The sequence below is a fragment of the Phaethon lepturus genome, unplaced genomic scaffold, assembly GCF_000687285.1.
Source record: "Phaethon lepturus isolate BGI_N335 unplaced genomic scaffold, ASM68728v1 Scaffold51196, whole genome shotgun sequence".
NCBI classification, from domain to species: Eukaryota; Metazoa; Chordata; class Aves; order Phaethontiformes; family Phaethontidae; genus Phaethon; species Phaethon lepturus.
Genome location: NW_010547897.1, coordinates 2,773 through 15,073, shown reverse-complemented (window position 1 = coordinate 15,073; position 12,301 = coordinate 2,773). Strand labels below are relative to the sequence as shown.

Genomic DNA, 12,301 nt, shown 5'->3' with positions numbered 1-12,301 from the left:
CCTCGGCCTCCTGGCTGCGAAAAAGCCGGGCAGGGCGTGCGCAACGCCGCGGGCTCGCCCACGAGGCCGTTCTGTGCCACGGGACTTCTGTCTGCGGCCACGTCTTTGCTCTCTGTGCTGGCACACGCTCGGTGTAAGGCTGGTCTCGGACTTTTTTCACCTTTTCCTCTCTCCTTTTTCTCTTCTGGATATTTTCCCGTCGTTATCAGAACGGGGATTTCCTTTCTTGCCGGGCGTTTCGAACTGGCCCAGGCTCTGTGGGGAGTTTGCTGTGAAGAGATGCGCTCTGTAATCCCACCCTGCTCAGCAGCATCACCTCCCACTGCCCAGGGGACTTGCTTTGGGGCATCTCCGCGTGGCTGCCGGGGGCTTACGCCCCCCCTAAGGCTCTGGGGGACTCCGGAGGAGCAGCGGGCAGGGGTTAAATCACCGCTTTGGGGCTCCTCTGGAGGCAGGAGCACAGAGATGGGGAGCGAGCTGAAATTCCCTGGAATACCTGTGCACTGGAGGGACAGAGGATGAGTCCCACCGGGGCAGAGCACTCGGGGTAATCCCGCTTTCGAAATAGGGATTTCACTGTCATTAATCTGACGTGAAAATAAATAGAGCAGCAGCTTAATGCCTTTGAGGGAGCCGCAGGCAGAGGAGGAGAAGGTGGGCTGGAGGGGCTGGGCAGGGACAGGCCCATTTGGCTCAGCCCCCTCCAGCCCCATCCCCTCGGGAAAGGCCCTGGAATGAGGGAGGAGAGGAATATCCCTGGGAAACATCCAAGCCCTGAGCAGGGGCTTCCTTCTCCCTTCTGCAGTCTGTTCTCCAGCCAAAGCAAAACTGTTCCCTACAGTGCATTTTCTTCCACCTTTTCAGCCTTTTCTTCAAAGGCAGCACAAGTTTTCTTTTGTCTCTTTTCTCCCTACGTGCGGCGGCGTTGCCTTTTCCATCTCACGGCTGCGGCTGACCCTTGCTGACTACGCTGACAACCTCGAAACATCTGTGCCCACAGAGCTACAGGAGAACCTTTCTTCTTCCTGTTAGAAAATTCAAACAACTCTTCCGACATCCTGAAAGACACTGAATTCGGCTTTGGTGTTAAATGGACAGGGGATGGCAGTGGCTCTGCCGGTCGTAAAGGAATTGGGGCACTCATTCCAACTCCAGTGACAATTCTTCTCATGCAGGTGATTATTTAACCATAAAAACCACAATTAGATCATTTAGAAGCAAGAAAGAAGTTTTTTAGCGATCTGATGAGCGGAGCGCCTGAACAAAGGTCTGGGGTAGCTCAGCAGAACGGGGGCTTTACCCTGCAAACATCTTCAGCTTCAGCCACTCCACTGAAATAAAAAACCAGGGGCAGATGCCAGATCCGGAGGGCAGGCAGGTTTTCTGCTCAGAAAATTTTCTTTTTTAAATCTTTGTCATTTTGTATCATGATGAGAGCGATCTGAGCAGCAAACAGGCACCGACTCTGAAGCCAGAAGAGCCCGGGGTGCAGGAGACCCCGGCATCCGTCAGGGCTTCCCGTACTCCCCAGGACCCCCTTCAGCAAGGGGCTGTGCCTCTGCCTTTCTGGGGACAGACCCTTCCGCGTTTTATGCAAAAAAGTCTGTCTTAATTGAACGTTGCCATCAAAACTGGTCCATGCCAACACTTTTGACAAGTTGGTGTTTTTCTAATGGAAAACAAAATCTGAATCTTGATCGGTTCCGCTAGGAACGAGGGCTCAGGCAGTGGAGTGCAGGATGGAGAACAGTAATGCAGCCTCGGTGGATGGTGGCTTCAAAAGCCGTGTCATCCTGTGGCGGGGAAGAGCCTCGGTTGTACGCTCCCCCATTGCCGGAGCCGCAGGGGATGGAGCCGGCGCGAGCCCGGGGTCAGTGTCCCAGGGCAGGATGGAGGAGCAAGGTTGGAGCAACCAGGTGCAGGGCCAGTGTGCTCCCCTCCTCCGGGGAAAGCAGGAGACCTAATTCATCAGCACAGTTATATTTTTTTTTTAACAGTGCAAAATCCACGTGCTTTTATTTTTTTTGCTTGAAAGGGGAAAAAAAAATCTCCAAGTATAATAACGAATGCAACAGCAGGCACCTTGGGAATAGCGCAGGAGCCGTGTTTACAGGGGGTTGCACATGAATCCCATCAAGCAACACAAATATTGTAAGTAGGATGCGGCCACGGGTTGGGCTTTCTTTGGGTCTGATGTGGGCTGTTTTCTCTGTGGAGCAGTATTACCACTCTGCTGCTAATCAGGCAAAAGGGAGGGGGATCCAAAGAGCCCCTAAAGATGTCAAAAATCAGAAAGAAGTCATTGAAGGGAGGGAGAAACTAAAATAAACCGACGTTGGTATTCCAGCGATGCACGAGTGCTCTGGGGCTGTGGCCAGGAGCTTCGCCTGCTCCAGCTCCTCCGGCATCGCTGACGGGGTGACCTGGGTTTTTATTTCACTTGTTTATTTGATTTCATGCATTTCCATTTTAGACAAGTGGATTTCCAAGTCTGACATGTCTGGTCTTCAGCATGGGCTCCATGGTGTTCCTAGCTCTGAATTTTCAAATTACAGCCCTCTCTAAAACAAGAAGTGGTTTGGGTTCAGGTTTTAGGGAAGCTGCAGGACCTGACCCCGCTGATTTCTCTTTTTTCTTTTAATCCGGATAAATGAGAGCATGTGTGCAAAAGTAGTTTGAGACCGCAGCCCTGCACTTGCCTAATCTTGTGCTGTGATAAATCTTATGCTGAACTGCTAAAATGCCAGATAAAATACTTCTAAAAGCAGCTGGGATAAATATGGTAGGTATTTTTGTTCAGGTTTCCAGAGCAGGAGAATTGTTGTTGTCGGAAATAATGTCTGTGTGCTTCTTTCTCCGTGATCTCTTGCTCACATATGCTTGTGTGTCTGAAAGCATAACGGTTTATGAATAAACAGATGTTTCCAATTATTTTTTGTAAGAACAGTTCTCTCATTCATGCTTAATTTGTGAAACTCCTGTTTAGTTCCCCCAAATCTTTTTTTTATTATTTTTAATAGTCATACCAGCAGCAGTAATCGTAAGCTCTGGGCCTATTTTGCACTGATGCAAATCACCACTTACTGCTTTGAAACTATTAAAGTTAGTGCAGCTGAGCACTGGTGGGTCCCGTAAGAGAGTACGGTCTCTTGTTTTGGCGACTGGAGACATCCAGCCTTGAGCCCTTTCACCCCTGTGCTGTGCGCCCTGGGTCCTGGGCTACATCCCGTATCCCAACGTGCCGCCAGCCTTGGCCCTACCAGCTTGTGCCGCCGGCTTGCCTTTGTTTTGCCTTCGTCCTCGGTCATGATGTAGAGTTCCAGATGGACTCTGTAGCTCCTTGAGACTTAGAAACTGGGTAGGAAGGAGGTAGCCTGCATTCAGCACCCGTTCCCGTGACTGGAGATGGAAAACAGGAGAGCAACCTCACTGGTTGGAGCAAGGAACCGGGCACAAGCAGGGCTTCTGGTGGTGCCTGAATTAACTCATCTTTCTTTCTCTAGCTTTCTTTAGCTTGGTAGTGAAAGAGGTGATGCGAGCAGAGGTGTGGGGTGATGGGCTGGTAAAACCCTTTGAGATCTGGAGATGAGAACTGGTGTGGGAGGAGGACAGAGGTGGCTGTGCTCTCGGCTGCCCCGGGGCATGCACGCGGTCCAGAAGAGGATGGAGGTGTGGAGGACTTGAGACAGGAAGCGTAGCCATGGGCCTGGTTGTGCTTCTCTGACTTTGCTGCTGTGTAGGAAACGAAAGGCATCCTTTGTCCCTTCATCTCAACAGGAGTACCCTTTCTAAGGCTCTCTCCTCAGTTGCCAAAAACTTCAAACCTTAGCAAATCTGGGATGTTTGGCAGTGTTTTCTTTTGTGCTTGCGGGAGGAATGAAGGGTTTTGATGTGTAAATAGCGCGGTGCTTCAGCTTCCCCCATCCCAATGGCCGCTGAAGCGTGTGCTCTCCTTAACGCCCTCCTCTCACCTGGTTCGAGCACGTCAGCATGCTGGTCATCCTCCTGAACTGCGTCACCCTGGGCATGTTCCAGCCCTGCGAGGACGTGGAGTGCCAGTCGGAGCGGTGCACCATCCTGGAGGTAAGGACCCCACGCTGCCCCGCTTGCCCATGACATGTGGGGTGCAGTGGGTTGGCCATCTCGGGAGCTGGGGCCCCCATCTTGTCCCTTTTCCCCAGGATCCAGCCGTGAAAGCCCTTCCCATAGGGATAGTTTTTCCAAGTGCAAAGTCTGTCCTCTGAGGAGACCTGCTGCCACGGCCCTAGGTGAGACCCGAAGGCTGACTGATTTGGACTTACCCCAGCAAGATTCTTTCTCCACGCAACCAGTAAGGGTAGTGGGGGGCTCAAAACTGGTCATCCAGCTCCCACTGGAGGTGTTGAACGCTTTTTAATTACAGGACGGCCAATGCCACAGGGAACTTCTTGCTCTCAGTCAGGCGGTTCCACCCCAGCCAGTTCACTGCCGGCACCTCTGGGATTGCTGCAGACTGGTCTGTGCCGTACGGCACCGGTGACTTTGCCCTTTCATTCCCTTCTTCATGGACAAAAAAGCACGGGCCGGGCCCGTGCCTGCTCTCCTCTGCAGCAGAGCCCACCAGCTGCAGCGTTGCCAGGTGCCAGGATAACTGACCTTCGGAAAACGCATGCGTGTATGATGCTCAGAGACCCTTCTTGGCCACCCCAAGGGCACCACGCTTGTCACTTCATCCCTCGCTGCGTCCTGGCAATCCCCTCGCTGCCATATGCCCGCGGGATTCGTTTTGGAAGCACATCCCGGCAGCATCTGGTGTGTGGGCTGCACCTTGGCGCTGGGCTTCCTGCAGCAACTGCGTTCTCAGGCTTGGAACCAACTTCCCTTGTTCCTAATGCATTACATCAACCGAGGCAGGGACTACCGACATGTGGTAGTGTAACGGGCTTGGTTCGTTTGCATCCCGCACAGATCTGCTGCTTTACTTCCCTTTGAGCGTTTCAGCCATACGGCAAGGCCAGTGGGATCCTTCCAACCAGCCTCTCCTGCCTCTTTCAAAGATTGGTCCAGGCCTGCCTGCAAATGCCAGGAATAGCAGAGTTTCTCGTCAAACCCTCTTTCAACCTTAAAAGAGAAACTGTTAAATGCAGAGCCAAGTAAACCAGGTGAATTGAGAAGCCACTAGTTATGGAATGAGATCGGTTTTGGAGAAACTTGCCACCAGAGGCATCCAGCGTAGGGATCGTCTCAGAGGGTCAGGCTCAGGGTTGGTGTGAAGCGGCATCCAGAGGTGGCTAGTCCATCTCCTGCACCAGAAAATGTCACGCTGCGGGCAGCTGTGGGCTAAGCTGCCCCCAGAGAGCCCACCAGAAAGTGTCCCATCTCTCCTGGAAGGCTACACTCCATGTGCCTGCCCATTTTCTGCATCTATTCACCCCCATGGGACTTTGTTTGGACAATGCCCATCCCTGCCAAAATGTCCAGGCAGACAAAGGGAATCCGGCCCGGCTGAGGAGGTGACATTATTGAATGTTCGTTATTTGCTTCCTTCTTTTCATAATGTAATCAGGTTGCAACCGCACGGCTTGCATGGTCTGTTCTCTCCAGAATAGACAATCATAGAGTCTGCAAGGAGCCCAGGCCCTGAATTCGGTTTCTAATACCAGCTGAATGATTACAACATATTAGGCATATTTGCAAAAACCATAGGATTATCCTATGGGATATGGGATAGGGTTTGCAGGCAGAAGAGGGCTGGAAGTAAAGCCGTCGTTGTCCCTCACCCGGTCACAGCTTGCAGGAGGGAATGGAAGCCAGAACATGAGGTAGAAAAGCCTGAACTCCTTCATGGAGGCGTTCAGATGCCAGTTATTAAATGAACTGAAATAATGGAGCAAAACTTCTGTGTAGCTTGTCAAGGGAAAGGTTGGTTGATAAAGCCAACAACCAGAGAAGATGGTGCTCACACACAGCCGTGCGGAGGTACATGCGTGTGCAGTGGGAATGTGACTTCCACATGGATGATCTGTTAATTTTACTATTAATCCACTCAGGCCTCAGTATGGAAGTGCCAGAGACACGATACCAAACGGTGTGGCCACGAAGAGAGTGGTTTGGACAGCAGCAGTCATGTCTGTAGATCGAGAAGTTCCTGTGCTTTATCAAGTCTGTCATTCGAAACAACAAAGCCTCTGCACGTGATTTAAAAGCAATCTGTCTCTCCCGATGTTCAAGTTTACAGGCAACGTATAGAGGAGTATTTACAACAGAGTCCATTTCATGGTATCTTCAAGTATTAGACACATTTCATGCAAGTACCTGTAGTCTCCAGGAAGACTGGAGAAACCACAGCTGTCCAAGTCCCCACTACTCTACAGAAGTCATTCTTCAAGTAGAGGCTGAGGCATGTTCTATAGGGCAGCTGTTGATTAATTTGCACACCTTTATTTTCTCCTCTTGTTTTCACGGTAATCTAAAATCCAAAATTTTGACCTTCTTCAAGAGGCTCCTGCGTTGGGCACACAGGCTTGCCAGCAGGATGCCCTGAGCCTCTGCACCGCGACAAACCGCTCCAGGCGTTCCTCATGCGCAGCAGAACTGCCTTAAAGTTACTCCTTCAGCCTCGGCTCGATGTGCACATTCTGGGTCTGTGGGTAGGAACCTGGTCCCTTTGGGAATCCGTGAAGGCATCAGAGGTGAAGCAAATCCCCCTGTGTTAGATGGGACAGATTCTTTCTAGGAGGTATAAGCTGCCCAGTCTGGAAACGCAGCTTCCACTGCAGGTTGCTGGGACCTCACAGACCCAACCACAAGCTGCTGTTGAGTGCATAGGCTTTAAATGCCAAGAAAAACACCCAGCCCGTACAACAGTGATGTCTTTGTGTCTTTCTCAGTAGGTGAATGGAAGCTGCTAATGCTTCCCGGGCGGTGGGCTGGCCCTGGAGCTGTGCTCGGGGGTTGCCGTCACCCGTCGGGTGTCGCGGGTTTTATTCCCGAGTTCGGTAGGTAGCACTTTGGCACCGGTGCTTTGCCTTGCAGCATCTGCCAGGGTGTAGAGTGCCTCTGCGGTGGGAGCGCTCGTGTCTCTGCTTGCCCTTTCCCTGATAAGACAGCACGGCAGAACTGACTGTAATAATCTTTTACTGGTCTCCAGGCATTTGACGACTTCATTTTCGCTTTCTTTGCGGTGGAGATGGTCATCAAGATGGTGGCTCTGGGGATCTTCGGGCAGAAGTGTTACCTTGGAGATACGTGGAATCGCCTGGACTTCTTCATCGTGATGGCGGGGTCAGTAACAAAGCCTCATAAATTTGCTCTTCGCGGTGAAAGCAAGAAAACCTCAGGGAGCCAGATCTCTAGGTTGTCCTGGCTGGTTTTCATAACAACTTCTGAAAACTGCCAGGCTCAAGCCAAGGCAAAGTTTCACAAGTCTTGTTTGGTTTCACCTCTGGCAACTGCGCCGGATTATGGGATGGGGTATGAATGTCAGGGCAAAAGGCGTTGGGTTTTCAGTAGCAATCCTTTCGCCAGTGTTATCTCTTGTCAAAGCAAGCGCACGCTGATTTAGTCCTTGCGACGGCCAGTATGTCCCAGTGCTCGTGGTTGAGACTGCTGTCTCCAGAACGGGTGGAAAAAACACACAGGAGCTCAGCCCTGCTCCTGCCGTGTGACACCATAAGAGTGATGCAGAGAGGCAGAAATTGGCCAAACAAGGAGAATCTAGCCCAAAAATCTGGTTCAGAAGGTTGAAATCCCAGTGGAAGAAGTGGGCCAGAAGTTGACCCAAATTACAAATGCCTTCTGTAAACTTCTCTTGGTTTACATTTTAACACCGTCTCCCACAGCTGCTTATTTGTGCAGGATGTGTTAGTAAACAGATATAAGGAAAAACGGAGTGCTTTTGACACCAGTTCCATCACACCCATAGGGAAAAACTGAGTGGACTAAAAGCTTGGCAAGTCTAAAACTTTTTTCTGTAAATAAATGGATTTTAGAAACCCCAGGCTCTCTGGCTTGCTTAGTATCCCTAGAAAGGGATAGACCGCTTTAATTACAGAGCTCTGCCTTATTTCTGAATTCCTGAGTTTGTAATGACCAGCCTGGGGTTAATTAGAACATTCCTGTAATATGTTGGGGCATTTCTACCCTTGCATTAGTGATGTACAATCTTCACTGCACTAATGGTGTTTTGTTTTGCTCCATGTCATTTGTCTGGAATACAATTAGGAATGGCCTTGCTGTTTTGAATAAAACATGAGATCTCCTGAGCGGGGCTTCCTTTAAACCCGTGTGCGCTTACAGCCCAGGAGAGAACAGCAGGGACAACAAAAAAGCAGTTAATTATTTTTTCTTTCCAAAACTGCTGCAGAATTTAAGCCAGAAATAGTAGGGGAAGAGCAAGGCTGTGGTTGCAGGGGGAACTCGGGATCAGAGATCCGCTATCCATCACCAAGGTGCCGACAGTGGTTCCCCACGCTGAACCTGCAGGACGAGCTCTCCTGACGGGCGAGCAGGGGCTCCCCACATCATCAAACAGATCATCCCAGCGAAGAGGGAGAATAAAATAGCACGTGCAAGCAGAAAGGCTGAGCTGTCTTCATACCCCAGAGTCAGGTTTGGCACCAGGATTTTTGTTCACGTAGCACCTGGGGCGAGGGGGAATGTGGCTGGTAAGTCAATTTGGTAGTTTTCCAGGGCATTTCCCCACTCTCCGTGGCTGGCATATGTTTGAGAGGAATGAAAACGGCAGAAGGACCAGGAGACCCCGACGGGAAGCCCTGCTGCCAGTCTGGCGTTACTCAGGCTGAAGATGAAAAGAGGAATAGCCCCTTCTCGGGCCGATCCTGGGCCATCTCCAGATGATTTTGGTGTATTTGAGCCATACCTGTGACATTATTTCCCATCTCTCAGAAGAGAGGCTGGTCTGGGCTGGCCGGTAACGCTGGTGGAGGGCAAGGAGAACCTGTGTGATGGGCTGGGGTTCTCCACCTCTCCCACCTCTCCAACCGATCCAGTAAAACTGGACGTGGTTTTAGCAAGGAGCACACTACTGGAATAACAAGAATTGCCTTTTCCAGCAAGTGGATGGATATGATGAAGTTATGATGAGGCTTTTTCTGATAAGAAGGGAAACAAGTGATAGGTAGCGCTGCCTACTTTGTCCCATTCAGTCTCCTCGAAGAAGCCGATCTAGCTTCCTAGCGAGTATACCAAGGAGAGCGGAGGGTAAGCAGGGAAGCTACAAAATAAACATATCTTCTGCCTCTAGCAACAGATTGTGTCTGAAGTTTGTTCCAGCACTGAAAGCCCTTTCATGTTTTGCTTGCCTGAGAAATGTACCCTGGAAAATTTCAGACCGAATGGAGCTTACAAGCTTTCAGTCTGTCCAGCAGCCAAGTTGAAAGCATTTCCCGAGCACCAAGACTGTTGTCCACAAGAGCTGAAACCAGAGAGGTTTCCTGTGCATCCGGTCTCTGGAGATGTTGCAGGCTCATATGATATGCTTTGGACATCTTTAACTTGACAGGTGAAGGACTGGAAACTGTTCAGGGTAGAAGACATCGCAAAGGCAGAAGCCTTCTTTTTTTCAGTTCCCAGAGGCTGTAGGGAATTACCTACCAAATGCTGGTCCACCCAGACCTCCCGTCCCTGTAGAGCCAAAATTTCCAGCTCCAGCAGGTTTCCATCAGGCATTTCCAGGATATTTCTTGGTTTACAAGTGTGATATGAGAACAGGACCCCAATCTTCACCTTGACAAAGAAACCTTTGACTTTTTCATGAAGGTTTCAACTGTTTTCACTGCTTGTAGAAGGTCCGGTCTGGAATCCATCAAGTGTTGCAGGTTGGCTTTGGTAGGCAATGTAGATCCCCCTGAGATTTACTTTCAAATCCTAAATGGAGTATCACGGAAGTCCAAAGTATCAGGGGCAAAAAGTCCGTTTCCTACAACAAATCCTGGATTATTCATCTTTTATCAGCTCCGTTGAAACTCCCAGGGCCAAGTAAAAGCGAGGCCCCAGGAGTTGGCCCTTTAACACGCTAATAGTCGCCCGTGCTCTCTGGAGTACAAAGCCAGCTCCCAGTGGAGCATTTCATACTCCTTTTACACGCTATTAGTAGTTCAAAAACTGTATCGGTTACACTAAAATCCACTTACTCAGCCACCCGATAAATTGTGAGCGTGCTGCGTTGGGACCGCGCCAGCCAACAGATTCAGGCTTCGGCACTGTTCGCTCCAGGGACTTTAAACAATGCTTCGTCTATTCTTGCGAGGTCTGTTCCGAGCAGACACCTGGTGCTGGCTCCAGGCCCCTCGAGGCAGGTGTGAACGGGCATTTCCGATGGCTTTCCCGCTGTGTGGTCCTTCGTGCGGCTCCGGGCTGCTTCCCCTGCTCTGCTCCTCCTGCTCATGAACACGCCTTAGATTTAAAACCTGTTTTCGTGCCGTGCTAATTTTTAAAGCTATTCATCCCGTTCAGCTCAGTTCCTACGTGCAAGCTTTAAGTTGGTTTTGATTTATAAAGACTCACTAACTACTTCAGAAAAAAAAAAAAATCTCTGGAAGGCTGTCACTAAAAGCGGCTCAAATCACCGGAGCGTCTGCACGGCAAATTAAGGCTAACGGGCCAAAGTCACCTCAGCGCAATGCCAGTGATACCGCAGCGTTACACCAAACAGCTTCAGGACAAAGCTGGAAGAGAAGCAAAGCTCAGAACATGGAGATATTCCCGATTCAACTTTGTAGAGCAGGGCGAGGCATCAAATATGAAGCGCGTGGCTCCGGCAGAGCAGGGCGTGGGCACGGGCACACAGGCAACGAGGCAAGGCTGGCCCGAAACCAAACCTCCCTCTGCCGTTGCCTGAAATGCATTCGGCTCTTGCTTCTTGACGGCACGTAGCGATTTTCGTCCGTTCTGGCTGCGGGATGCTTCAACTGGAAACCGCTTTCCTCTAGAGCGCCTGGTCGCGGCAGTTTGGCTCGTGTTTGCCTTCCTCCTCCCGTATTTGTTTGTTTGTTTGTTTAAAAACAAAACGAAACAAAAGCCCTTTCTCCGTGGGATCCGACAGCTTACTCGCAGGGTTGCTTTTGATGCTGTTATGTTATTTGAACAGGCGCGGTGAGAGATTTGTGATATATTTACAAGTGCTTCTCTGTAGTCAAACTCATAAATTGTAATTACAGCCATGCTAACTAGCCATAACCCCATTAAAAAAACAACACTATACACATTTGCCACTCATTGCTATAAAAGAGCAGGAAAACTGACTTGCCTTAACATCCTTCCCAGCCTGGGAGAGGAATGTTTACGTGAAACGGAGACGGAGCATGAAAAAGAAAATGTTCCCTATTCTTAATAATAAAATGGAAACCAAACTACTTTAACATCATTGGTCAGCTTGGTTATTCACATTTTTGTCAGAGGGGGAGAGATAAGCTGGCGTGGAAATACGCTGGGGTGCTGGCAGGGGGTATAATATCAGAAGCATCTTCTTGACGGGGAGGGGTACGGAGTTGCGCAGTAATCTCCCCGGCAAGGCTGCGGATGCGCCGCCAGCCGGAGCGCGGTAAGGTAACGGAAAGGGAGAGCAGCACGGCTGCGGGAGCCGAGCAGGTAGTTGGGGGCTCCCCCTCTGCCCCGATTTCCGTGGCCCCGACTCCGCAGCTCCGTGCCGTGCCACGTCCTGCTTTCCGATGCGTTACCTGTGCCTGCAGCCCGTTAGCCCGGGAGCACATCTGCCAGCGTCGCCGCTCGTGCGGGTATTTTCAGTCTCTTAGAGGCTAAAATATCCCTTGTATTCCCCACTGGCAGCATGACGCACATTATGAGCTGCAAACACACAGTGGGGGGGTTTGGAAGCCTGGGCTCTGCGCACAGGCAGCAACAGCCCCGACCAGGGGGGTGCCCAGAGACTGAGCATCCCACGTCCTGACACCTCTCCTCCTTCCCCCCGCAGCATGATGGAGTATTCTCTGGACGGACACAACGTGAGCCTGTCCGCGATCCGCACCGTCCGGGTTCTTCGGCCGCTACGAGCCATTAACAGGGTCCCAAGTAAGTAACACCGTCATCCGCGCCGCCGCCGCGCCGCCGCGCTGCCGCGTGCTAAGCCTTGCGGTAGTAGTCTACTTTCCTGCTGCTGACAGCAAGTTCATTTATTTTAATTTTTAACGGCACGTTAGATATCATTTATTATGATTATCAGTGTTAGTAAAGGGCAAGGGTTATTTTATAGATTTTATACCTGGGGGCCCCAGATTTTCATGGCTGTTTTCCAACGTTTTTGTGAACTCTCCGAGGCAAGTAACTCAGTGCTCCTAGTGCG

The 12,301-nt window shown here is 50.7% G+C and overlaps 1 protein-coding gene across 1 annotated transcript; it reads left to right on the top strand.

Moving 5' to 3' along the window:
- Positions 1 to 3,972: 3,972 nt before the first annotated feature.
- Positions 3,973 to 12,030, top strand: LOC104622870 (voltage-dependent T-type calcium channel subunit alpha-1H-like; the record flags this gene model as incomplete). Its single annotated transcript, XM_010289779.1, has 3 exons — positions 3,973 to 4,083; positions 7,130 to 7,263; positions 11,933 to 12,030. Coding segments are annotated over 3 exons (343 nt in total), but the record flags the coding sequence as incomplete, so codon positions are not given.
- Positions 12,031 to 12,301: the final 271 nt, after the last annotated feature.